Source organism: Penicillium cataractarum (assembly GCF_028827025.1).
Source record: "Penicillium cataractarum strain IBT 29864 chromosome Unknown utg000001l, whole genome shotgun sequence".
Lineage (NCBI taxonomy): Eukaryota > Fungi > Ascomycota > Eurotiomycetes > Eurotiales > Aspergillaceae > Penicillium > Penicillium cataractarum.
Window position 1 is genome coordinate 1,679,845 of NW_026622737.1, and position 25,062 is coordinate 1,704,906.

Sequence of the window (25,062 nt, forward strand, 5' to 3'; positions counted from 1 at the left end):
AGGAGAAGAAGGAATGAGGTAGGGGGAAAGGGAGGACAGAGAAAAGGAATTAATCCAGCGGGTTGAAACTTTGCCCTGATGGACGACGATCGACGATCACCATGAATATGGAAATTGACCAAACCCTAGACATGGAATTATGAACTATACTAGAGCTACCCAAGTATAGCAGAAACTTTGATCGTCATTAGGCCAATGGGCCTCTTGTTAAATGTACAATGTGATCTGTACAGCCAAACACTGGAGTATAGACTATATAACCTTAGGGTTGGGGTATGGCTCTGGGTACTCTCATCGGGCAGGTTTTGAAGATGAATTATACAGAAAAATAAGATATGAAGTATGAAGAATAGAAATCCTATAGCTAATAGTATCCTATGGTTGAAGCACTGCCAGTGGGCTCGGTGATCTCACCACTTCAAGCGGCCTCCGGATGCTCGTCTCCTTGGCGACGTGTGGTCCAACGATCGTCGCGTCATTGCATACCCAACCGGGTCAGAACTCAGATGAATGCCTGATCCCTCTAGCCCTCGCGTCTGTCAATCTGACTGGATTTTTATTGTTCGGTGCTGGCAGATTTCCTTTTTGTGGCAAGTGCAGGACGTTCTAGAAGTGGTGACTCCAGGGAGACATATTGCTACGTTATACTCCGGCTGGCATTGAGGTGGATGTGCATGTGGATATCTCCGAGTGGATGACAGTCGAGGCCCAATTTAATCCAAAGGCCCATCGCTCCTATCTATGCCTATGACGGATGACTTGATTATAACTCCTCTTTTCAACATCAATAGAGACAATACATTAGGGAATTATCTCATAACCTTGACTTTTTCATAGTATACATCAACCGGGTAATTAACTAACGACTAAAGGTAATGACTAAAATAGGTCTAGTAATTTAATGATAACCTCACCTTTAAGTGGTTGAGAATATAGAAAATATTAAAAAATGCCAATTCTCGGATTCGAACCCCCGTTTGAACTTGTATCTCACCAAGTTTATCTTAGCAAAGTGATGCCTCTATACTGTTCTCCTGCAGGCGGTCAGTCAAATTGCCGGTGGTTGCCTCAATCGCGATAACGGATTTATTTATCCAAGGCTGCTATCGTCCTCACAAGAGCTACCTCCCACGCTCGAGGTAGTCACCATGTTTGCCTTGGCCCCGACTTGATTCCCTGTCTTGTCGCTTTTATTTGAACTGACCTCATCCACTCTCTTTCCTCCCTTCCCACAAGTCCTCCAACTCGCAAAATGGCTTCGCCAAATTCGATCAACGCTGCCGCGGAGGCAAGCCGTCTGCAGGAGCTAAATGCAGACGTGCGCAACCAAGACGACCTCGAACGAGACATCACTCGCCAGGTACATTTACAGTATCTTTTCAGTTCTATACAGTCTCAGCCTGACTAACGCTTGGATAGGCCGACAAGTTCCTCGCTGAAAAAGCCGAGGAAAATGATACCAAGAGACTTGAGAAGGCGCTGAACGACAAAAGGTAAACTTTCACCATCTCTGTTTGCTGCTTACTGTGAGAGCAAGAATGCTGATTTTAATCTCAGCAAGGTCGATCGGCAGATTCTCCAGGCCAAAGACCGCCTGACCAAGCACGTCGGAGCCGTCAGCCGCCACCGGGTCGAGAACGAACTCCGAAATCTTGAGGCCCGCCGCTCGGGACTAGTCACCGACATCAAGGACATCCAGAAACGGATCGATGACCGGCGTGAGGCCCAGGAGAAGGCGCAGGGTAGTCATGGACCCGGCCGGCTGGCGAACGAGACACGGCGCGATTACCTTTTGCGAACGGGAAAGATCACCCCGTTCGAGCTCATGAGCCAGGCTGGCCCAAATGGCTCACTCTCAACTCTTCAGGATGCCCTCGTTAACGCCGAAGATCAGCAGCAAGAGAAGGAAGAGCGCGAGAGGGCCCACCACGACCCGACCGCCTCTCACCGAAACCTCCTCCGTCCCGAACTCGACTTCGACGATGCGAGTGAAAGTGCGGGGAGCCGCGGCAGCAAACGGAGGAAGCTGGAAAGCCCTCCTACGGCCAAGAAGAGTCCTAAGGCTCCGCGGGCCCGCTCACCCACCTCGCCTGAAGTTGACTCCGAGGCTAGCTACGTCGCCTCGGAGGCCAGTGTGTCATCCGAGGATGAGGAGTTCATGCCAGATACCGTGCCCGAGCCAACGTCGCGAAAGCGCAAGCAGGGCAAGGCCGAGTCAGAACTCGAGGATCTCAGTGGCGTGGACGACGGCAACGAGAAGGTCTACCAGACTCGTCTTCAGAAGTGGATCAGTCGACGCAGTGCCGCTCGCAAGCGTGCCCAGGACACTCCTATCAAGGAGGAAGAGGAAGAGGAAGAGGTCGAGGATGAGTGGCTGAAGCCGCATCCTACAGAGCCAGATCTGGATCTCCAGAATGGCCTTCGCGTGCCGGGTGATATCGGCAAATACCTCTTTTCCTACCAGCGAACCGGCGTTCAGTGGCTCTGGGAGCTGCATCAGCAGTCTGTTGGGGGCATCATTGGTGATGAGATGGGTCTCGGTAAGACGATCCAGGCCATCGCATACCTTGCGTCGTTGCATCACAGCAACATGTACACCAAGCCCGCGATCGTTGTCTGCCCTGCGACTCTTATGAAGCAGTGGGTCAACGAGTTTCACCGCTGGTGGCCTCCCTTCCGGGTTTCCATCCTGCACTCTTCCGGCAGTGGTATGATGAACCTGGGAAAGGAGAGCAGTCGTGAGATGGCCCTTACGTCCGAGTTGATGGGTAGCTCCCACTCTCGACACCTCTCCGCCGGCCAAAAGGCTGCAAAGAAGATCATCAAGCGTGTCGTAGAGGAAGGTCACGTTCTGGTGACCACTTACTCCGGCCTGCAGTCCTACGCGGATGCTCTCGTCGATGTCGAGTGGGGTTGTGCTGTTCTTGACGAAGGCCACAAAATCCGTAACCCGGATGCTGGCATCACCTTCAGTTGCAAGGAGCTTCGAACTCCTCACCGCATCATCTTGTCGGGAACTCCTATGCAGAACAGTCTGACTGATCTGTGGTCGCTCTTCGACTTTGTCTTCCCCATGCGCCTTGGCACTCTCGTCACCTTTAAAAGTCAATTCGACATTCCCATCCGCCAAGGTGGATACGCGTCGGCCACCAATCTGCAGGTCCAAACTGCCGCCAAGTGTGCAGCGACCTTGAAGGATGCCATCAGTCCATACCTTCTTCAACGGTACAAGGCTGATGTCACATCCGACCTGCCGCAAAAGACCGAACAAGTCATCTTTTGCAAGCTTACTCGGGAGCAGCGAAATGTCTACAAGCGGTTCCTTGGCTCTGACGACATGGTTTCAATCATCAGAGGAAGAAGAAATTCTTTGTTCGGTATTGACATTCTTCGAAAGATCTGCAACCACCCAGACTTGGTGGACCGCCAATTGCGCACTCATGAACCCGACTACGGCAACAGTTCCCGTTCTGGCAAGATGCAGGTTTTGAAGGGGCTGCTGGAGGTGTGGAAAGACACCGGACACAAGACCCTGCTGTTTGCCCAGACTCGACAGATGCTGGACATTATTCAAAAATTCATCGGGTCATTGGGCGGATTCAATTTTCGTCGCATGGACGGTAATACTCCGATCAAGGACCGCCAAACCATGGTCGACGAGTTCAACAAGAATCCAGACCTTCATGTCTTCTTGCTGACCACTCGTGTGGGTGGTATCGGAGTGAACTTGACCGGCGCGGACCGAGTCATCATTTACGACCCTGACTGGAACCCCTCGACTGATATGCAAGCTCGCGAGCGAGCATGGCGGCTGGGTCAGAAGCGTGACGTTACGATCTTCCGGCTCATGATGAAGGGTACTATCGAAGAGAAGATCTATCACCGCCAGATCTTCAAACAGTTTTTGACAAACAAGATCACTCGTGACCCGCAGCAGCGCGAGGGATTCCAAGCGAGCGACCTCTATGATCTGTTCTCGCTGACAGAAGAGAACGACAAGGAACTGGAGACTACAAAGCTTTTCAAGAATGCAGACGTCACCTACCAGGAGGAAGACACCACCACCCCGCCTCTCAAGAAACGTGGCCAGGGAGTCAAATCCAAGTCGCAGACCCCCAATCCCGACGGTGAAGACATTAGCACTGTTCAAGGCGTTGCCAACGTTGAAGAATTCACCAACGAAGTTGAAGACGGGGAGAAGAACAACCCCAAAACTGCCGAGGACCGCATCATGCACGGCATCTTCGCCCGCTCCGGTGTGCATGCTGCCCTCGAGCATGACCATATTGTCAATGGCAAGCGCACCGTTCGGGCCGACCCAAAATTGATTGAAGAAGAAGCACGCCGCGTGGCTGCTGAAGCTGCCCGAGAGCTGCGCCGTGCTGAAGAAGTCGCCCGCAACACGCCCATAGGCCTACCTACCTGGACCGGCTCATTCGGTATTACCGGCCGCACAGACCTCGGTGGCGCTAGCTCATCAGCACGACCAGCCGCTCGTGGCCCTTCATCTTCAAGTTTACTCTCCAACCTCAACCCCGGTGCCTCTGCAGCGAGCTCCCGTACCCCAACCCCGCAAGGTTCGGGAGGTCCGAACCGGATGCCTCGTGGCAAGGACTTCTTGCCGCTCATTCGTGACTTCTTGCTTTCTCGCCGCGGGCCAGTGTTCACGCAAGTAATTGTCGATCAATTCAATCACTACTGCACCAACCCGCAACGTGTGGCCGAGTTCCAGGAAATGTTGAAGACGGTAGCTCGTCTGGACCGAGACCGTGGAGGACGGGGTCGATGGACGTTGAAGCCGGAGTTTGCCAAGAAACCTGCTGAACAGACGTGAGAGTCTGTGCTATTCAGAGTTGTCACCATTCTTTGATGATCTTCTAGAAGACTCAGCTCGGCTACAATAGTGTGGTAGCAGTGGCGGTGATGGCATCGTGTACGATAAGAGCAGGGGTTATGACGAAACGAGAACATGACCTTATGACAGACAAGTCACTCAAAATATGATCAAAATGTTTATTCTCATCTTCCTACTTCTAACCCAGTCTACATACCTAGACCCATCCAAACTTAGATTGTGGTGTACTGAACCTCAGCAAGCCACAATTGCATCCTGCAAGGTACCCGATACCGATCCATAATCCGCAATGAGTATAGTATGAGGCGCTCCGGCTTTGTAATCCTTGCTTCCTTTGTCTGGGATAACCTGAACGACGTCTATAATGGGGGAATGCCGGAAAGCACGGAAGCTTATCCATCTTGCCCCTGGATCTGTGGCGTGGCGTGGTGCCATTTACGTATGGAGGATTTAGCTTGGATCGAGTCACTTCGGGGGTGTCTAAGCGAGTCTATCAGTGCTCATTGTCTAGCTTCCCAGCCTCACTAATTAGCGCGATTTCGAACTTATCGGGTCACTTTTCTTCCTTTTCTAAGGAAAAGGGCTTTTCAAGATCCGTTGCTTGCTGCTTGTGAATGGAAGTATAGAGACTGTCTTGTTAAACGGTTAGGACAGGGAGATTGCTTTTGCAATAGGAGCCCTAGTGCTAGCAACTAGGAACTAGGAGCCGGTTTGAATTATTATCTCCGCTTACTTAGTATAGAGTCAGAGATGGGTCACTATGATCCGGAGACGTTGGGTGGGAGCTGAACTCATGATTGAAACCCCCCTTCTAAAGTTTTCTCTGAATATTTGAAGTTTCAATTCCGTGGTATAAGTACATGTCAATTTGGGTTACAACTAGTTCGGGTCTATTAAGCTATGCATTTGGTACTAAACTCTCTACCTGATCAGCTGGCACTGGTTAATCAGACAGATTTTACCCTGGCACAACATTAGCAACTTTTCAGCCCTATTCCATCAATTCACACCTCCCGAGTTTTACTCGGTGCGATCATAAGGCCTCATAGTTGGGCCTTCCCACTTATGCCGTCCACGAACAATCCAATCTCCACAAGCAAACAACATAACAAATCCAAGCACGGGTCCAGCGTAGTTCATATTCTCCGCGGTAACGGGCAATGTCGACGGGAAAGGAAGGAAAATGGCGAAATAAGTCGCAAAGAGAATGGCAACAAGGTTCATGGGCAGGCCGAGCTTGCCCAAACTAAAGGTTCCCTGAGGAATATCCTGGGGGGCGGTGAGCCGCTTCACGACCAGGAGGACGAGAGGGATAAGATAGGAAATATAGAGACCGAGGGTGCTGAGGGAGAGAATGGCGTTGAAAGCAGCGGTAGATCCGATCACAATGAATGAGAGTGCGAAGATGCATGATGCAACTAGGAATAAGGCACGGAGGGGGATCTTATAGGTTGGGTCGACACGGGCAAAGAAGTCGGAGAAGGGGAGTCCGTTGTCTCGAGCGAACGCCCAGGTGAGACGTGTGACGGAGGCGAGGCCGTTGAAAAGGGCAATCCAGCCTGGGAGCATACCCAATGCCATGAGGACGTAGGTGGCTGGCTTGGACCCGGTTGCTTGGTAGACGATTGTGATGATGGGGTAGCCGGTTGCACTGGTAAGTGCTTCCACGTAGTCACCCATGCAGTAGAGGACGGCGATCAGGTAGCCGAATGCCATGACGCCGTTGATCAGGGTGCCGTAGATCATGGATCGGGGGACGACTACTTTGGCATTCTTGACTTCTTCGGCCATGTGGATTACGCCGTCAACACCTGTTGGTATGTGGATTAGAATGAATACCTATGCTGATAGTGGAGGGAGGGAACGTACCAGCCAAGGGTGTAATAACACCGAGAAGACCGACAGAGAACACAGCTCCAAAATTCTCCCAGCCACTCAAGCCGCCGACAAAGGTTTCCCAGACATATTCGTTGGGGTTTCGAGGGGCGAGGATAACCAAGACTGCGATGGTAACTGGTAGGAAGACGACATGCATGATGCCCGCAGCAACCTCGATTGCTCCCAGAATGCGACGCGCAAATATATTGATACCAACCGGGATGATTGCAACTGCCCACATGAGCAGCGTACTGCGCCATCTCACAAGCTCATATTCGGGGTACGCCAGAACAACCAGGCCCTGAATTTGGGTTCCGATGAAGTATGGGGCGATGCAGACGAGAGCAGCCCAGGAGAAGACGGTGACCCAGCCTGATATGTTTAGTATGCGGCTATAAACGAAGAGAAATAGCAGAACACGTGCTCACCCTGGAAGAAACTGATGAATCGACGACCACGAGGGGCGAGGAAATAGCTCCAGTGATATTGAGCACCTGCAGTTGGGTGTCTGTTCAGCCCGAGGTTAGCACTGAGGTTGTCATAGAAAAATCAATTGGGCACCTACAAGGAGGCAAGCTCAGCTAAAGAGCATGCAATGGCCAGATTGCCCAAGGTGCTCAAGATAATTCCATAAACGATCGCTGCAGGACCGCCATTGTACAGTCCGGCTTGCAAACTACCACCGGCCGATTCCCAAGTGGCAAGCAGGCAAGCGGAGAACGCGACCGATGAGAAGAAGTTGAGATATCTCTGTTTGAACGATTAGACTTTGTGAAGGTCAATTAGAATGCTTGTCATTTTACCTCCAATTGTTGTTTCTCTCGCACTGTAACGCTCTCATAGCCACCATTTCCACTTCTTACTGGCCCTGATCGCACAGCACTCCCACTCTTCATTTCCATCTCTTCCTGCATATTAAAATACTGTTAAGGAGAGACTAGTAGTTGAAGGTTGAAGAAGAAGAGAAAAGAAAAAAAAAGTCGATAGAAAATTGGCGAGTCGACCCGAGGGCCCGAGGCAGGCAAGAAGTATTTGGGGACTATCTTTGTCTCCTCATTTCCAGAAACAGGGGCTAGACAGGGATCTTGATTGCAAAATAATTTCGAAACGAATAGTCGGCACTTTGGATGCGAGTCGTTACGCCGCGTTGAGACAGTGCTCTTCGCTTCGACGCATACCCTTGTCGTTGGCATTTCTAGTAACAAGACCGGTGCAATCTAGTGCTGCATCTGGACTCTCCGGAGATCATTGGGGCCACTGGGCCACATAATCAATATGGCACGGTCCGGTCTCCGCGCTTTCTCGTGGGCCGCTAATGTTCTTTAGGGCCTAGTAAAGGAAGCCGGTCTTTTCTAGCGCAGTTGACGCGGCCTTATAAACCTTTTGGATGGAACTCCGACGCCCCCACCCCCACGATCTCGGGTCTGTTTGGGGCCATATGTTTGGACAATTCCATTATCGGAGCCATATCGGACAAACCAGTGGTACCTTTGCTCAATTGTACAATTTAACCGATATCGTAGTGTATTGGAAGGATTGGTATCCTTGCACCCGATGAAATGCTATGGCACCACGCCAAACCAGCAGCCACCTCGTGTGCCCCCCTGCACTTGCAGGGACTAAGAGCCGGACTCGAAGAAAGAACAAGGATTGTAAAGTTTTCAGCAGAAAGAATTGGTGTCAGGGATGCGAGAAGTAGATTCTTATTATTATATGCTGGCGCCCCATCTCTGCAAGTTTTCAAACCCTTTGAAGACGATGTCATGGTACGATGGCCGACCAAACGAACGCCTTTCAGGCCCTGTCAAGCGATAATCGCGGTACTATCATCACCTTGACCTCGGTGTCCCTTTTGATTGTGGCCATAATATTTGTGCTGGCTAAGTTCAGTTCGGCCATTTATTTCAAGCAGCGACGGACAGCGGTCAATACTCCCATCTGGGCAGCTTTGGTTCTTTCAATTATTCAAGTCGTTGTCTTACAAAAGGGAGTTGATAATGGATTGGGGAAGCACGAGGCACGACTTAGCGATGGCGATATCCAAGCCTGGAACAAGTTCGCTTTTGCTGCTCACATTCTGCTCATCATTGTCTTGTCGCTTTCCAAAATGTCGACCATTCTGCTAGTTTGGAAGTTAACGCCGAGCAAGAGTCTGCGTCGCAGCTGTGTTATCACTGCTGGTATAGTTGTCGGTTGGGCGATCTTCGCAGTATTTGGTATAGCCTTTCAGTGTGAAATGCCCGCTCCGTGGCTATACTCCCCGAAGCGATGTGCTGGACAGGTTAGTATACACCAGGAAACTGAGCCAAAATAGACTCTAATAATCATCTAATCTCAAACAGGGAGCCATATTCTACCCGATCGCAGTCCTCAACATCCTCACAGAGGTTAGCATCGTTGTCCTACCGTTCCTTATGATGCGGAATGTCCAGATGGTCCTGTCCAAACGGGTGAAGATCCTGTCCTCCTTCTCTTCGCGCCTACTGTATGTTAGCATTGACTCCAGAGAGGTTTCAAAAAAATTGACTAAATAATCACAGTATCGTCGGCCTCGGAATCGCCCATCTAGCTCTTCTACCTTCATTCGTCCACTCAACCGACGTCTCCTGTTCGTGACCTCTCCATTCCCTTTCCACCCCGCCAATTATCTGACAAGCATATAGGGGATATCGTCAACTGGGAAGTGATTGGCCAGGCAATGATGCTCACAACAGTCGTAATCGCCTGCGTCCCAACCCTCTACCACATCTTCGCCGGCCTACACTCAGGCCTAACCACCACCCAAATTCCCGACGCAATCGGGCTCGAGCTCCCACAGACCAAGGTCAGCGGATATATCAATCAATCTTCCTCCGGAGCAAGCCAGTCGCACTCGCGGTCACGGTCGCGTGGGCGGTCGAAAAAGAATGGGCGGTCAATGTTTGATGGGTGGGGAGGTCAGACCGGGGTTATCACTGAGGTTACGTCAGGTCGGAATTTGAATCAGAATGAGGATGATGCTAGGCAGTCTAGTTCGAGTGAGGGGACGGAGAGTACGAGGCATTTGACGCAGGATGCTCAAGGGAAGGGTGCGGTGCTAAAGACAGTGGATGTCACGGTGGAGGTTGAGGAGCATGATCATTGGAACCGCCTTTGAGGGGTATATACAGTAAACAAGATGGAGTATTTGATAGAACTATTGAGTAGATCAACGCTGATCATGGATAATGTGTGTCACGACTGGAGAGGTTCTAGAATTACCAATATGCTATCAGGTTTAGATGGTGATCCTACCCGTGGCGCTGAGATGACCGAACTGTGCGCATATCCTACGAAATTCGGTCGAGATCGACTGGGATCCCCGCGTCCACCTTGTACCTCTATTCGGTGCAGTATCTGAGGAGCCACGTTAACAGCTACCAAAATACGAGACATAGGCGGCAGAGGCTAGATTCAGCCAACCGAACGTCTTAGCCTATTTATGCTGCCTGAAATGGCTAGTTACATCTTACCACGTACGAACAGGCTAGCGAATCACAAAAGCAGATGAAGACGGACATATAACAACTAGGATTCGCATGTGGTCATTATAATATACTACTAGGCTACCAGGTAAGGTTGGATTGCTTTCTGGTATATCAATTGAAGATCAATACGCTAAAGATGAATATGAAAGCCATTGACGGTCATGATACCCGCGGCGACGATTTCTATCTTGAGTTTATTGACAAAGCGGTACCGGTTCTATTCCTAGGGACTATATAAAAATAGTGGGTGGATGCCGGATTCAGGGATTGGAGAATCGGAATGATGTATTTGCACTAGAGAATCAGTAGAAGAGATAGCTAAAACATAGATAGGCTTGGTCCTCTTTACAAGATACCTTGATGGACTCTCTTCCACTCAACATATCGCTCCTTCCCCGAAACGCCATCTCTCATGCGCCGGTCAAACTCATCTTGAGCTCCAGGTTGACCTGGTCGAAGTTTCAACCTATACGGCCATTTCTCAATGATAGTGTGGTTTTCCTTCATCATCGCGCCGAGAAGGTCACCGGCCTTGCGGATCTCAAACTTTCTCATGTATCTATTATCAGTATTAGCACGGAGCGTTGTCAATTTGGATGATATCTATCAATAACATCGTGTCTAAATACCTTTCAAATATATGGTCATATGTTCCGACAAGTTCCCGACCATATGAAAATTTGATCAACGTAGGATCATGCGTAGAACTTGGCTTTCCTGTCGGGGGAAGGTATTGGAGTAGAGTCTTCGTTGCTCGGCTGTTTGGAGTCAGACCCTGCATTTGGTCTTCAACTGTCAGTGTCTCATCCACGGCGTTCATAAAGAGGGTGATCAAGGTGGCGTGTGGGTTTTGCGCAGGAGTCTGAAGTAAGGGCACCATCAAATACAGCGTGCGGTGTATTCCCAACCAGCCAATATCCGAGATGTTTGATACCTATAGAGTGAGATTAGTTTTTTGCCATAAGTAAGGACTCCCACTGAAATATCTATCTCCTTTTGCAGCGGCACACTGGGTAAAAATAGGAGACAATCAGGTATTCGCTACTCACATCAATTCGACTAAAGGAACCGGCATCCAGGTGATCAGGGAGGTCAAAGGCATCAAAATTGAGAAGTTTGAAGGAAACTCTCAGATCTGAAACTCGATCTAGAAAGGAATCAAGAACGCCGCGAATATAGAAGAAAAGTTTGCCGTAAGTATCAGCAGTTGCGGCTCCACTTGATGTATTGGAAACCTCTTCTAAAGACCACCCATGGTGAGGATCTGCGTTGTCTTTCATCGGCCACATATCAATGGTTTGAAAGAAAGTCCTATTATAGGTCAGTATAACTTCAAATCCTGTACTTGCTCCGGTGACGTACGGGTTTGGCTCTGTAAAATCATGACGAGGAAATCCGAACGGAAGCAAAAGCCCATCCTGGCGAAACTTGTGGAATGAGATTCGTTGGGGGGTGTAAGGTATGTCATATATCGATCGCGATAGTCCCTTCTCGAGTGAGCTAGGGTATTGTCTGCTCGGATTTGAGATGCCATTTCGGCCGTTAAGCCGACTGGCTTGTCAAAAAAGGATAAAAGACGATTCCATGATGTTTGCTGCAGAACAATTCTCAAATTGCGCTTTCCAAATGTCCACGTCTTCCCTAAAATGGTTTTAGGTGACTTGCTTTTGACCTTTTCACAAACATCTTGAATCAGGGGCCGAATTTGATTGTTGAGAATTTCAATATCAGAGACGCGGACGAGAGCCGAGTACCAGAGATGAATGATGCAATCGATAGCTTCATCGCGATTCTCGACAATCAGTGCAACGAGAAGGAAGATCAAGTTACGAGCAGCTATGTCAAGATCTCGGTCATTGATTGTGATTTCGAGAGAATGGTCATAACTGCTCGGAAGGTGAGCGATTGTCTTGATGACATTGCGAAGGTCGCCTGAGGCTATTGTTCAAGTTATCTTAGTCATGAACCCCCTGGAACATAACTAGAGCCTCATGACGGACCTGCGAATAGGAGGTGAAGATCTCCAGCATATGTCTCTCCTTCATTCGATGCCATTTCAAGAATGTCGAATGCAGGGACGTTACCCCAGAGATACTTCGTGCCTCCAAACTGTACCCCGATGCCATCACCCATGAATGCAGGTTTTCTATGCTCGAGAATCCAGGCCGGTTGCCATATTGCCTTACCCAAAGCTGACCTACATTCAAGCCTATGACGAGGCCAGTGGGTCTTTTGGCATGTTGGACCACAGTACTATAAATTCCTGTCAGGACACATATGACACTCGACTTTAGAGGTACTTTCAAATGTACTGACGGTTACGAGAAAGCAGTTTTTGCACGTGTATCTGCCTTCTTTTGTGCAAGTTGTCTGATCGGGGTCCCAGTTGGTACATATGAATTTGGAGGTGGACATTACGCTTCGTTTTGTTTCGGTTCGAAATGCGTTGAATGTAATTTAGGTAAGGCACATGAGATGCTAAGAAATATTCAAAGATATTTCCAGCCAAGGTTTTGAATCAATAAGTCATGGAGAAGAGCAGAACTTGGGGGATGTAGGAGAGAGGTATATAAGAAGAACTGAGGCGGGATCTAGCTAGATGCTATAGGTCGACACCCCTGCAATCAGAACCATCAGAAGCAAGCTCACAACGCCAACACTCATATGCATACGTGCCCAAGTGTTGGTTGGATTAAAGTACGTAACTTCTGTACATGATAAAGCGGGGAATCAATCACGTAGGCAAAGATTATCGTGTCCCAAATGAGGCTCTTCCGAGCTGAGCTTTAGAGCCAGCCCACGGAGGATCTTAACCGTGGGATCTTAATACCTTTGAAAATAAGGATAAGACACCTCGATGGGCGTGTTATCCAACAATTTTTGAAATCTTCTTAGATGCTAGTCGGTCGGTCCAACTGTTGGGGGCTTAGTCGCCAGGGTTCCCCGCTAGGTATCTTTCAAGCAACGTAGACCTATCAAGCTGAACTAGGTCGTTGGTCATTCGAGAGATCTCAGTACAAAGAATTGAAAGTAAATGGTGAACTAACTCTGAGCGGCTCTTGCGATAGGATCTATCCGTGGGGCTGCATGATGTAACTGGGTCGGAGGCTCGGAGCTTAGCCGTGGAGATCGTCCAAACAACCAAATTCTGCTCCAACTTGGAGAACGAATCACCACCGTGCCCGTCTCTAAATACAGTAGACAACTAGCTCATCCAACAAAACCCTTCCCATGGATACACATAGACACAAAACACCATGTCTTACCTTTATACTCCATACTCTTCCTTGACTACCGACCGCTTCCCGAAGCGACCCACCATATAACAGGGAGGTTGGGAGATTTCCGGCTTGGCTCCGCTGATCTGCAGGATCCCGAGGCCACTATTTACCCCCCATTTGCCACTTGCGGTGCCACAACGAAGATCAATGACTTGTAGGCGGGCTGAATCACGATATTCATAAGGGTTACGCCTACGGAAAGCCCGGTATAACTACTCCATAAGCCGGCTGGTGGATAAATAAGAGCGTCACGATCCCGTCATTCAGCAGGTATCTTCGTCTACTTAGATCTTCATTGTTTCTTTATCCTTTGTCTTTATACTTTCTCCCCGAACTACCCTTCGTCTACTCCAGTCTACCACTCCTCGTCCCCTTCACTCTTCAAATAATCACACCATCCGACCAACCAACCCACAATGAACCTCCTCTACCTCCTTCCATTCCTCCTCCAATCCCTCTCCTTAACAACCGCCGCCCCAGTCAACAAATCCTTCAACCTAGTGACATCTAGCGCCAACACCGCCCGCAACAACCTCTATCTCTCCACCCAATCCACAGGCCCGCTAAATAGCAACCCCGTCTTCCGCGACCCCGCAAATGCCGCAACGTTCGACCTCTCCAACACGACTGTGCACTACGAGGCACCTAACAAGGCACCCTGGGCGCTGGCGTTGGTAACTGGGCATACTGTGCAGGGAAATGTGGAGGTTAGCGTGAGCCCTAGTGCGGGGGCTACGGTTAGTACGGGGTTTAATATTGCGGAGGGTGGGGTTTTGGAGGTGGATAGTGAGAGATGGGGCGGGTGGTTAGGTAAGTTATGGACTTCTTTGTCTATGACATACAGTGTGCTTTACTTTTTGGTGGTGAATTAGGCTAATTTTTTTCATTGTTGTTTAGTTTGTCCGGGCCAGGGTACGTCGCTGTTGGAGTTATTTTATCAAGACACTACTGCAGGGAACGGGGTGCCGGATGGGTGTGATCAGGTTCAGTTGAATGCTGTTTTTAAGAGCTCGTAGGGAGCACTTGGATTTGGTGATGGGCTTTTCTTCTCAAGTTTTCTGCGATAGAGGAGACTTCAGCTTTTCTACTATTATCGTTCCCTTAAGAGTTAATGCCTGGCTGGAGTAGGTGTATTCACTCACATGTAATAGACTGGGGGTTTTACTTCTAATAAATGATCTCTATATATGATTGAACTACTTATTTAATGCCGTGTTGTGTAGTAAATCCTCGAAGTCGATTTAATCTCAAAAATAGACCAAATACCCAAGGAACGTCAAGGGTGGCAAAGAGTCATCCCATTGCAGGACCGGATATCCTAGGTTAGAGGTAGAAGTAGAAGAACATGGAGGAGTGAGAATTCCACATTTGGTTACCTACTGTAGTAATTTACTGCTGACTGGCGCATAGCTTATGAGTCGTATGTGTCTTATTGGGGTCAAATCTTGGTGGGCGCTACCCCTTGGGTATCACACGATCTGAGGTGACATGGATGAATACGTAGTAGAATGAGGTCAAGCTGCTAGTCTTTACTCCGCGGTCAAGCTTTGTTTCTTTCCCCGGTTTCCATATTTGAACCACCTCATATTGGAACGAGAGAGAAAATCGATTTATTGAGCAAATCATGCTTCGTACATAGCACAGAACTTCAAGATCGATAAAACAGGTATCATGCAATAGGTCAAGAACATGGTCACAAAACGGAATTCTAATTAGTCCCTTATCCCATACTTGAGTCGTTTCCATAAACTCGGCTTCTTCCTCTTTATTGTTGACTCTCCCCATTGAGACGAATACATCGAATCGGTGTCCCGTTGCGGCGAATAGGAGGGATTGAAATACCGAGAACCTCTACCTCTCGATTGTTCATGTTGGCGCGACAGCAATTCCTCCAGTTTTTCGCTCATTACTTCTGCATTCAGATGCTACGGCCCCTGACCTTGTATTATCTCTCTCAGAACAGGCTTTTCCAAGCTGTATTTCTTGTTTGTCAAGAGCGTCTGCATATCTTTCTAAGGTCGAGAGGGTGCCATCATGTGTTAGACTAAGTGTGTTTTTGAGAGCTTTGGCGGCTCGCAGTAGCATAGTATCTGCCTATTCGTAATTTTCAAGTTCAAAATAGGCATCACCTAGCCATTCCATGGTTCGAATTCTGGCGACATCAAGGTGTTCATGATGTGGATATGAAGCGGTCGTGACCTAGGTATATTAAACGAGAGAATAAGCTAATGAGAGGTTTGGATACAGATAGGTACACAACTACATTAGGTACATCCTGGTTACAACGAGAACGATCGGTAGACTAGGGGCAAATTTAGTAGAATGGAAGAGGCCATCATTGCTCCAGACATAAGGTTATCCGTAATGTAGGTATAAACTTTAAATGTATGCTTAAAATAACTCCGCTAGCAAAAAAACTGTTTATTCAAAAGAAAGAAAGCTCATCGCCATAGAAATAAATTGGGAATATCAATGAATAAAAAAAGAAAACCACCGCTGCAGCAAACAAAATGGTACCCAGAAAGAAATATCATCTCCAGAAAAACAAAGTTGAAATCAAGAAAAAAAAAACTTATCTACTAGGGAAAGCAGTATCATCGACATGAACAAGGAAAAAAAAAGAATAACCACCGCAAAAACATGCCTATCTCCAAAAACAAAGAAATTCATAACCGCGGGCAAAAAGTAAGACCTAGAAACCCCCTCGCACTCGTCACTTCTCATCACCAATCTCAGATCAACAACATCAACCTCTCATCCACAAGTCCCTGACCTAACCATCTCCTTCACCTCCCCCATCCACTCAGCGACCGTAAGCCTGCTCCACAAAGTCATCCCGCTCCCACTCACTCTCCCTCATCTGCCAACTCCGCTCCGACATCCTCGCCCGGCACCGACGCAGATACCGCAGCCGCAGCCCCAACCGCCTACAGTCCCAGTCCACCCTCTCGCGGACCCGCAGCGCAGCACGGTACGCCTCCTCAATCTCGGATGGCTCCTGTGTTTGGTACAGGGCATCATCCTCGAGAGAGGAGTAGTAACCGGCTGTCGCTGCGGGCCGCTGTCCCTGGTGGTCGATTTGCGGAAGCGGGAAGTTCATGATAGTCCCCGCTTCGGGGAAGGGCTCCAGCGGGGCGGGGATGATGGGTGCTGGGGGGGTTCTGCATGGCGGGGGGTTGCTGTTGCGGCTGGGGGCCACGAGAGATGCCGGCAGTGCTGTGAGAGGGGGAGCTGCTGCTGCGGCTGGTGTCGGTGCTCTTGTGGCCCCCGGAGGTGCTGCTGGTCTGCTCCCGCTCCTCTGCCGGAGGTTGAGGTCGAGGGTTGACCTCTTCTTGCAACGGAGGACGGGGCAGGGAGATAATGGAGGCGTTGTCGGTTTCGGAGGGGACTGCCCAGGATGGCTTGCTGGGGGCGTCGGTGGGCTCGCGCTTGATGCGCTTCGTGGGAGGGTAGTAGGCTCCCTCGGACTTGGGGTGGTGCCCGTCCACCACGCTGGCTGTGGTCAGCCCACGGGATGTCGTGGGCCGGCCAGTGCTGATCATGATGCGTTTTCTCGTGTTGGGTCTCGCGGAGAAAGGCGCAGGTGGTGGAGCAGTGGTGATGGGGTTTGGCGCTTTCCATCTCCGTAGAGGAGGTAGGCCATTCATTGGAGCCATAATAGGCATGGCGACCATGGACGGCGCGGGACCCATGCACCACTGGGGAGCCATACTAGTTGTGGCAGGCATCGAGGGCATCGGAGTCATCCCAGAGATGGCCTCAATTGAGGGAAGAGGCTTGTCGGCTGAGGATGTAGTGAATGTAGTATCGACAGGAGGAAGCTTGAGGGAAGGACGATACTCAGATGGACGACGCCGTGGGAGGAGACGTTGCATGGAGTGAGTTGGGAGGGGAGATTGCTGGTCGACAGGCTGATTGCTCTCATTCCGCAGGTTGGTGAAGCAACCCGGTGCGTAGGACTGGGTAGAGGGAGCTCGAGGCATTGACTGTTCACCCTCATGCTCATTGTTGTTGACGAGGACGGGCATGATGAGGGGGTTCCCGTAGTAGAGAACAGGGTCGGGGTTGATATTGAAGGGGAGAGAGGAGGTGTATGGATACAGGCTGAGAGAAGTATTAGTGAGTTGTCATTCCAGTAGAAAAGATGAGCTGGACTTGCTTGCCAGAGGTGTCGGTGGGATAGTACATGGTGAAAGATGACATTGGAGGTTGAAAGGTCGAAAGGAAGACAGCTGGAGAGACCAGGTGTGAGTATGTATGTCGAGATTGGAAAGGTATTGTCAGAGCAAGATTGTAGGAGTGGGATAGAAGCAAGAGTGTTGAGTGTAGAGGAGTTGTAAAGGAGGATAAACGGAGCAAGGACGGTGATGCAGGAAATATTTATACCTGAGGAACGGCAAACACACCCAGGGCAGCCTATGGAGCTATTCGCTGCCTTGAGGTGGTGAAAGCCGGAAGAATGGGATTGTTACCTATTGACTTCCCTTTTGGGACGAAGATGAAGCGTAACCTGGAGAAGACAATAATCCTGCGTCAGGCTATGCATAATTTGGGCGCTATTGCCTTCAACCAGTCATTCATGATGGAAACAAGCAAACAAAGGAAGCCTGAGTAAGGCCACTGCTCTCAGTTATGATGGGCAGCTTAGGTATATTGTAATTGCCATATTGATACTAAGTCGCCTGCCCAGCTATCATAATTATCAAAATCGACTCCAAAAAAAAGGCAAATTTCAAAGCATCAGAAGAGAATAATCCGTCCCACTTGCTTTTGGAACACACGTCTCTCCACCGTGAACAACTCCCCTAGTCGTCAAACTTCATGTTCTCCTGCTCCAGTCTCTTAATATCTTCAAGTAAATTGCCATCTTCCTGCTCCCACAACTTTGCCAGCCGGGCATCCTCCCGCCGCTCCTCCAACGACATTTTCCTCTTCAGTAGACGCAGTCTATACCCGAGACGCCGACTTTCCCAGTCCACGATCTCCCGAACGCTGAGGAGATCCCGAAATGCCCTCTCAACCGCATTGACATCGTCTAAATCCGGAATAGGCGGGGTCGAGTAGAGGTGTCTTGGCACCCTCGAGGGCCGGTTACCGCCGTGGTTGATCTTAGGTAGCGGGAAGTCCATCATCGTTGCAGCGTCTGGCTTGGTCTCAGTGAAGTCCAGATCGTCGGATTCCGCCATTCCGCGCTTCAAGACTATAGCTTTCTTCTTCTTGGCTGGGTCGGGTTCAGGCTTCTTGGTGGGAGCTTGCCTTTTGCGTTTTTGGAGGATTTTGGTCTTTTGGGGAGGGTCAGGCTTTTCTAAGACCGGCGTGCATGGATTCTGGGCTTCTTCCTGAGTGTGAGGTATCGGAAGAGGATCCGCAAGCGGGACGAAAAGCTCGTTATCCATTGGTACTCCACTAGAGTTTGTTGTTTGTGGAGTGCTTTGGCCACCACTCTCTGTATTCATCTGGTGAGAGACCGAGCGGGTTAGAACCATGTTCGCAACTGAGAGGGCTTTCTCCAGGGTGAGGTCTCGTACGGGTTGGTTGGATCCAGGAGAAGTCGTCATCATTCAAAGGTAGCCGCGTTTCATGTGTTGGGTTCTAAGGTTTGTCAGAGAATGAGAGCGCAGTGAGATATAAATTTCACAAAAGATGGAAACCAATGGATGTAGGAGACAACTCACCAGGTTCCGGGGGGGGGGGGGGGTTGTGGTAAATGAGAAGGGTAAAGAGTTCGAGTTCGTGGAAGCGTATCGAGGATGAGCGTAAGGTAAGTGCAGGTCAGCAGCTCAAGAACTAGTGAGAGGTACACCGAGAGCCCTGCTGTCGAATTGTTTGTGTATGGCGAGAAGGGTTCTTCTCTTCCGGGCAGCTTGTATTTTTCAATATCCCCAGTGATAGATTATCTCAAGGGCTTCGTGAGAGGTGAGAGGTAGCTGAATGCAGATCAGCCAGGATAGAGCATAGGCCGCCCAAGAAAAGATTGAACGTAAGTGACGCCTATAAAATCAATTATAAGAGTCGACTTCGTAGTGAGCATAGCGTCTGATGGTTTGTGACAGGATCATATCATCTGGGCTCCCAAATTGATACTTCTGTTGGCCATGAAATAAGAACGCCTGTAACGCTGTCCGTAAACAGTCCACGAAATTAAGTTCGGATTGTGAAGGGTGGTCATCATGAGTTTATGATGTGATTGAAGTTGGCTTGATACAGTATATCAAGAAGGTCAAAGTTGGCAGTAGAGTAGAATCCGAGGTTCTCCATATTCGTAAATTTCCAGGCATCCCGTGGGAGCGATACTATAGGCAAAGCGAGATCAATCAATCAGTGGCGAGGTCGTTCACTAGAATTTAGAAGATCAGATTGAATTCGAAGTGTTGAGTATAAGCAATAGTTCTACTATGATTAAACTTTGACCGAGTATGTTTTCTATTGGTAGAATGTTAGGTTCCTAATCGTCCCAACATTCCAGCTAGACTTGGCCATTCAGCAACCCTAGGTCACCGTAAAAGCAAAGTAGGAGGCCTGTCAACGATCATAAGGTTAAGATACTACTCATGGTTATTACTTCTTGAGTTTTAATCATAAATCATAAATGTGAGTTATCTATTGAATCCTTGATAGCCTAAAGATGCCTGATCAGGGTCCCCAAGACTTGGTCCGTGCGGAGGGTTCATCCGAGGGCGGATCTCCCGAGTAACGAGGAACGAGTAAATATTGACTCTCCATAGTAGAGTTATGGTAAAATATTAGATAGCCTCAGATACTTCTGTAATACATTGTGTATGGCCTAACTATACCTCTGATCATATGGCGTCCACAGTCATATACTTTGTCCATATCACCAAAAGTTCAGCTCCTCTGGCACTGGTGAAAAGACTAGGATCTCGCCTATTTATAGCGGGCTTGTCTCACCCGTGCCTTGCCCCTTTTGGGTTTAGCCCCCCAATACACCTCAAACACCCTTTGCCTCTGACCACCCGACCTGCCACTTCGAACCACTCCTCCACGTTTTGCAAATCTTCCCTCTTCTCTCGCTTCATTCATCGTCACTCGTTTAGCAGCATCCCTCGCTCACGCTGTTCACGATTGTGGTTGCGAATTTCGGACCCGCTACCCTCCACAAAACCCACATATTCCGCTGATCTGCAACCTCAGGGTCCAGACAGGTCAACAGGCCAGCCAGTTTTTCTCGGCTCTCCACGTTGGGTCGATCGCTCTTCTCCCTCTGGACAACGCTTGCTGAATACCCTCACGCAAGTCGAAAGAGCCTCTTCGTTTATCGTCTTGACCGCCAAACACCCTCTGTCAACACCCGCCAGCGACTCCACCCGGCTCAGGCAAGGGGGTTTGTTGATTCGGCTTTTTTCTCCGACTAGGGGCCATCTCTCTCTCTCTCCGTCCTTGCTGTCCTTGATCGACTCCTTCTCCTCCACAACATCACGATCGACGTGATCTAATCTTCATCATGCGGTCTTTCTTCTTGAGTGTGCTCTACGCCGTGTTGTTTTTGGGCGTGATTACCTCGGCCTGGCCATGGGATGGGCTGTTGGCCGAGCGGGGTGACACCCTGGACAGGCGAGCAGGTACTAACATCTTACGCAACCCATCCTCAAAAGGCGTAAACTGACATTCTGATTCAGACTCAACTACCACCGACGCTGCCACTACCGGTTCGGGTACCACCGATGCAACCACCGCTGCCTCTACCTCCTCCGACTCTTCTGCCTCCGGAACCTCCACTGGAACCAACACCGATGCCACGACCACGGGAACTGGAACTGGAACTTCAACGGGTACCAGCACTGGCACCAACACCAAGAGCAATACCAAGACCAAGACTACTGCGACCTCTTCCATCTCAATTGACCCTGCCGCTGGTGCTGGAGGTATCTCGATGATTACCCCGGCCGCTACCTCTACCACCTACTTCAAGGTCGGATACAACGCAACCTTCGTATGGAACTATACCTCGCTCTCGGTCACCCCTTCTGCCATCGATGTCGTCGCCTCCTGCAGCTTGAACAGTCAGACCTATACCCTCACCCAGAACATGAGTGTGGACCCTACCGGCACATACATCTGGGACACCGACAAGTATCAGGCGTCCCAGACGATCTCCCTGCTGACTGCCACCTACACCCTATTCGTGTTCGATGCGGACAAGTCACTCGACGACACTGCCGAGGCAGGCTACCTGAGTGGATCGGTTGGATACAGCTTCGGAATGTACCGCAGGGAGTCCTACACTCCTCTCAATGGTAAGTCTACCAGCACCCAGCTAAACAAAGTCAACATCTCTAACACTTTCTTTTTCCTAGAATTCAAATGTGCCACCTGCAGCGGTGCCATCTCCGATGTCCAACGCCAAGGCCTCAAATTCGCCGTGGGCATGGCCCTCATCACCATTCTCTCCTTCACCTGGTTTGTCGGCGGGGCTGGTCTTCTCTCTTGACGAGTCACCCTCACAACGAGCGTGGCACCTGACATTCTCATGGATATATTTTGACACCGGGGCGTTTCATTGTTTTGAAAAGCGAATTTGGGATTACGATAATAGCAAGAAAACCGGCGTTTGTTGATATTGCGGACATAAGAACGGATCTGCTTTTTTTTTCTTTGTTTTGTTTCTTGTTTCTGGGTTTCTGGGCTGTGTCTTTGTTCTCCATCTCTCTCCATATGCGTGCATCTCATACGGTTGTGAGACAAGTCTGCGGATTGCCGTGCCGTGGTCTTTCTTCATTGTATTTTCGGATTGGGACTTACCCACATGCTTTAATTGATTGCATTTATCGGCATATATCTTGACTTCTTTCTTAGATTGTCTCGGGTGGTTATCACGGGAGTAGTAGCAGGAAGATGCATACACAGGACAAAGACATAATGGAACCTTCTACGTCAGGGATGTTGCTAGACCTTTTGAAATGGGTTTTGCTCTCTATCTCCCCTGGTCTCATTTTCTTACCCTCTAGTCTAACTATGTCTCTCTGTCCGTTCCGTAAACAATCATAGACACTCGTAGTCGAGTTTAGAATTGTTTCTCCTGCACAACAGAGTCCAAGGTGTAATCAGGCATGAGACATAGCTCTCTCTAATGCAACCAAGCCATATACCCATAGTCTTTTCGATGCAGGGCATGCCACGAGGAGCGTTTTCAATGTGGTTCTCATGCACGACCAAACGATTCTAAAGACTATGCTTGCATCGCATTACAGAATGGGGCTCTGTAGAGCAAAACATCAATCAACTACGTACATTGAAAGGGAGGAAGCTGTAGAGATGTCAACAACAATCGAAACACGCTACTGTGATATATTGAATAACCAGAGAAACTCATCAATCAGAATTCCATAGATCTATCCTAAACACCCCCTAGCCAAAGCCCAATCCAATTGTCTGCACAGCCCAGTCCATCCAGTTCAATCCAGTCCAGAGCACCATATCACACCCACCACCTCATCCATCCAAGAAACTCATCTCAATCCCAAACCAAAGGACCATGTCTCAACCCCAACCCAAGAAAAAACAACCCACCTCGACAAAACCAGCAAACCCCAAACCCCAAACAGGCTGGATCTGGCCCAAAGACCCACGACCAGGAAACCCAACCCGCTGGTCCCGCCTCAAACGCTTCTCCGACGTCCTAACCGGCAAAGGCCCGGACATCTACGTGGGAACCATCGGGAAACATCCCCCCGCAAGGAAAGACAAAGATACACCCGGACGAACAGTCTCAAGCACCAATTGGGCAAGATGGGATCTCGAGCCCAAGGAAGAAGACACCCCGTTCCCATGGGCACGGCGCGGGAAGCAGGAAAAGTATGATTACAGTACTCGCAAGTACGGGGTTCCCAGTGAGAAGACGTGGAGTGCGGTGGAGTATGCGGATTGTGAGGTCCAGTGTGGGAAGGGGAAGGGGAAGAAGAAGGTTATCCAGACGGCGCCGATTAGGTTTTGGGATCGGGATGGGAGAGTGTATTGGTGTCCGGAGTCTTCTGAATCTGTGGGGTGTTGTGGACAGGGGGAGGGTGGGGATGGTGGGTGTTGTCGGGATGGAGGAGATCATTGTCATTGTCATTTTGATTATGAGCTTCATGAGCATGATTCGGCGTTGGGGAGCTTTGAATGTGTTGATGGGTATGCGTATCCTGTTCGGAGCCATTGTCCTGCTTGTGGGATGTGATGGATGCTTCTGAGTTTGAGGTGTGTTTGGTGAAATTGTCGTTTTGGTCTGCATTATTTAGCAGAGCTTTGGTTTGGAAGTTTAGATGTTGGATAGAGGTTCTTGATTGAAATTAAAGATATATTCAAGCACAGCTGGAATGCAGTGCATCGAATGCAAAAACTCGTGGCTCCTGCTGCGAAGGTTGAGTGGACTGGGCTCTGCGAATTGTCGGTAGTTGGGCGGAGTTGTTGGTGAGCTTATTGCACTTGACACATGTAGTCTGTTTGAGATCTGCGTATGAAGATATCATATCCTAGCAAAATAAATTAGCATCTGCTTTTCTTCATCCTCTATGTAGCCAATACATACCAACAGGAAAGCGAGATCCCACTTTCGTGACCGTGAGTTGAGACATTCTGTGATTGAATTCTCCATCTTCGTTGGGACTCGACCGGGTGGTGCTCTGCTCGAAACGTGCCACTCAGCCACCGCTGGACCATCATTCTCCTTCACGCCCTCGATATGGAAGATAATGCCCGCTTTTGAAAGCGCGATCGCCAGCGATGGCGCTCCTTGTCCCTTGATCACACGAACCCCAGGCACATTCCGTTGGATGAAGCTCTCGACAACTACTTGCCACCCACCCTCTGAAGATTGTACCTTGGTCCGCTCGGCCTCTTCTTCCTCATGTAGACGCTCCTGTTCTTTGCTCTTCTCCGCTTGGAGAAGTTCTTCGAGAAGAACATCGTAGTCTCGTTCCCACATTCCCGTTGGTTGCAAAATTTGGCCATTAGACTCCTTGATGCGGGATTCCACATGATCCCACACAGGCTTCAGCTCTGGGCCCTGCCATGTGGACTTGAAACTGTCAATTTCGGCGACCTGGCTGCGCGCGGCTTGGTCCAGGCCGTCGCGCAAATGAGCCGGGGAGTCTGCATATGTGATGCTTGATGGCCCACTTTGGCCTGAGAGGGTGGCTAGTGGTTCTAAGAGCTTGCTGGGCACCACGTGGCGCAATTCATGAATCTGGATCTCAGTCAGTACGACGTTTCGACATGCTGGCTGCTCGGGATGGAGGATGACCGTAGCCAAATGGCTTCAAGATGTATAGGGCCGCGATGATGTGGCTCAACACTCACTTTTCGTTCAAGTTCCTGGAGCTTTGCTAATGAGGACACTAGCTGGATCTCGGACTCCCAGTTGACAGGTGAGGCATCACCGTTGGTGGGTTTAGGCGTGTCTTGGATGCCGGGGATTTGATCCTCGACCTTCATAGTAGTGGGTCCAGTCATTGCGACAGGTGCTGCGGAGGCAGCAGATGGAGGTACTGTAGACATTAAGGGTGATTGAAGCTGGTGATTGGGGCCGAGGTGCCACCGGACA

The 25,062-nt window shown here is 49.6% G+C and overlaps 10 protein-coding genes across 10 annotated transcripts; 5 read left to right on the top strand and 5 right to left on the bottom strand.

The window, feature by feature from the left end:
• Nucleotides 1-1,252: 1,252 nt before the first annotated feature.
• On the top strand, nt 1,253-4,834 carry N7496_000564 (DNA-dependent ATPase RAD26; the record flags this gene model as incomplete). Its single annotated transcript, XM_056693495.1, has 3 exons — nt 1,253-1,360; nt 1,420-1,493; nt 1,558-4,834. 3 exons carry the CDS (start codon nt 1,253-1,255, stop codon nt 4,832-4,834), a joined length of 3,459 nt encoding a protein of 1,152 aa, XP_056560224.1.
• A 1,041-nt stretch (nt 4,835-5,875) lies between these two features.
• On the bottom strand, nt 5,876-7,647 carry N7496_000565 (putative GABA permease; the record flags this gene model as incomplete). Its single annotated transcript, XM_056693496.1, has 5 exons — nt 5,876-6,666; nt 6,725-7,105; nt 7,162-7,241; nt 7,299-7,483; nt 7,537-7,647. 5 exons carry the CDS (start codon nt 7,645-7,647, stop codon nt 5,876-5,878), a joined length of 1,548 nt encoding a protein of 515 aa, XP_056560225.1.
• Nucleotides 7,648-8,504: 857 nt separating this feature from the next.
• N7496_000566 (uncharacterized protein) lies at nt 8,505-9,869 on the top strand (the record flags this gene model as incomplete). The annotated part of the gene is made up of 4 exons (XM_056693497.1): nt 8,505-9,014; nt 9,076-9,218; nt 9,274-9,341; nt 9,397-9,869. The coding sequence occupies 4 exons, from the start codon at nt 8,505-8,507 to the stop codon at nt 9,867-9,869; spliced, it is 1,194 nt and encodes a 397-aa protein (XP_056560226.1).
• Nucleotides 9,870-10,584: 715 nt separating this feature from the next.
• N7496_000567 (DUF4470 domain-containing protein) lies at nt 10,585-12,372 on the bottom strand (the record flags this gene model as incomplete). Its single annotated transcript, XM_056693498.1, has 6 exons — nt 10,585-10,798; nt 10,869-11,173; nt 11,289-11,550; nt 11,602-11,611; nt 11,668-12,177; nt 12,240-12,372. 6 exons carry the CDS (start codon nt 12,370-12,372, stop codon nt 10,585-10,587), a joined length of 1,434 nt encoding a protein of 477 aa, XP_056560227.1.
• Nucleotides 12,373-13,936: 1,564 nt separating this feature from the next.
• On the top strand, nt 13,937-14,536 carry N7496_000568 (uncharacterized protein; the record flags this gene model as incomplete). Its single annotated transcript, XM_056693499.1, has 2 exons — nt 13,937-14,330; nt 14,418-14,536. 2 exons carry the CDS (start codon nt 13,937-13,939, stop codon nt 14,534-14,536), a joined length of 513 nt encoding a protein of 170 aa, XP_056560228.1.
• A 1,787-nt stretch (nt 14,537-16,323) lies between these two features.
• On the bottom strand, nt 16,324-17,723 carry N7496_000569 (uncharacterized protein; the record flags this gene model as incomplete). The annotated part of the gene is made up of 3 exons (XM_056693500.1): nt 16,324-16,736; nt 16,867-17,624; nt 17,707-17,723. The coding sequence occupies 3 exons, from the start codon at nt 17,721-17,723 to the stop codon at nt 16,324-16,326; spliced, it is 1,188 nt and encodes a 395-aa protein (XP_056560229.1).
• Nucleotides 17,724-18,325: 602 nt separating this feature from the next.
• Nucleotides 18,326-19,078, bottom strand: N7496_000570 (uncharacterized protein; the record flags this gene model as incomplete). Its single annotated transcript, XM_056693501.1, has 1 exon — nt 18,326-19,078. One exon carries the CDS (start codon nt 19,076-19,078, stop codon nt 18,326-18,328), a length of 753 nt encoding a protein of 250 aa, XP_056560230.1.
• Nucleotides 19,079-20,982: 1,904 nt separating this feature from the next.
• On the top strand, nt 20,983-21,969 carry N7496_000571 (uncharacterized protein; the record flags this gene model as incomplete). Its single annotated transcript, XM_056693502.1, has 3 exons — nt 20,983-21,100; nt 21,158-21,775; nt 21,836-21,969. 3 exons carry the CDS (start codon nt 20,983-20,985, stop codon nt 21,967-21,969), a joined length of 870 nt encoding a protein of 289 aa, XP_056560231.1.
• A 1,044-nt stretch (nt 21,970-23,013) lies between these two features.
• Nucleotides 23,014-23,710, top strand: N7496_000572 (uncharacterized protein; the record flags this gene model as incomplete). Its single annotated transcript, XM_056693503.1, has 2 exons — nt 23,014-23,489; nt 23,536-23,710. 2 exons carry the CDS (start codon nt 23,014-23,016, stop codon nt 23,708-23,710), a joined length of 651 nt encoding a protein of 216 aa, XP_056560232.1.
• Nucleotides 23,711-23,821: 111 nt separating this feature from the next.
• N7496_000573 (RNA polymerase II mediator complex subunit MED27 domain-containing protein) lies at nt 23,822-24,971 on the bottom strand (the record flags this gene model as incomplete). Its single annotated transcript, XM_056693504.1, has 3 exons — nt 23,822-23,992; nt 24,049-24,705; nt 24,819-24,971. The coding sequence occupies 3 exons, from the start codon at nt 24,969-24,971 to the stop codon at nt 23,822-23,824; spliced, it is 981 nt and encodes a 326-aa protein (XP_056560233.1).
• Nucleotides 24,972-25,062: the final 91 nt, after the last annotated feature.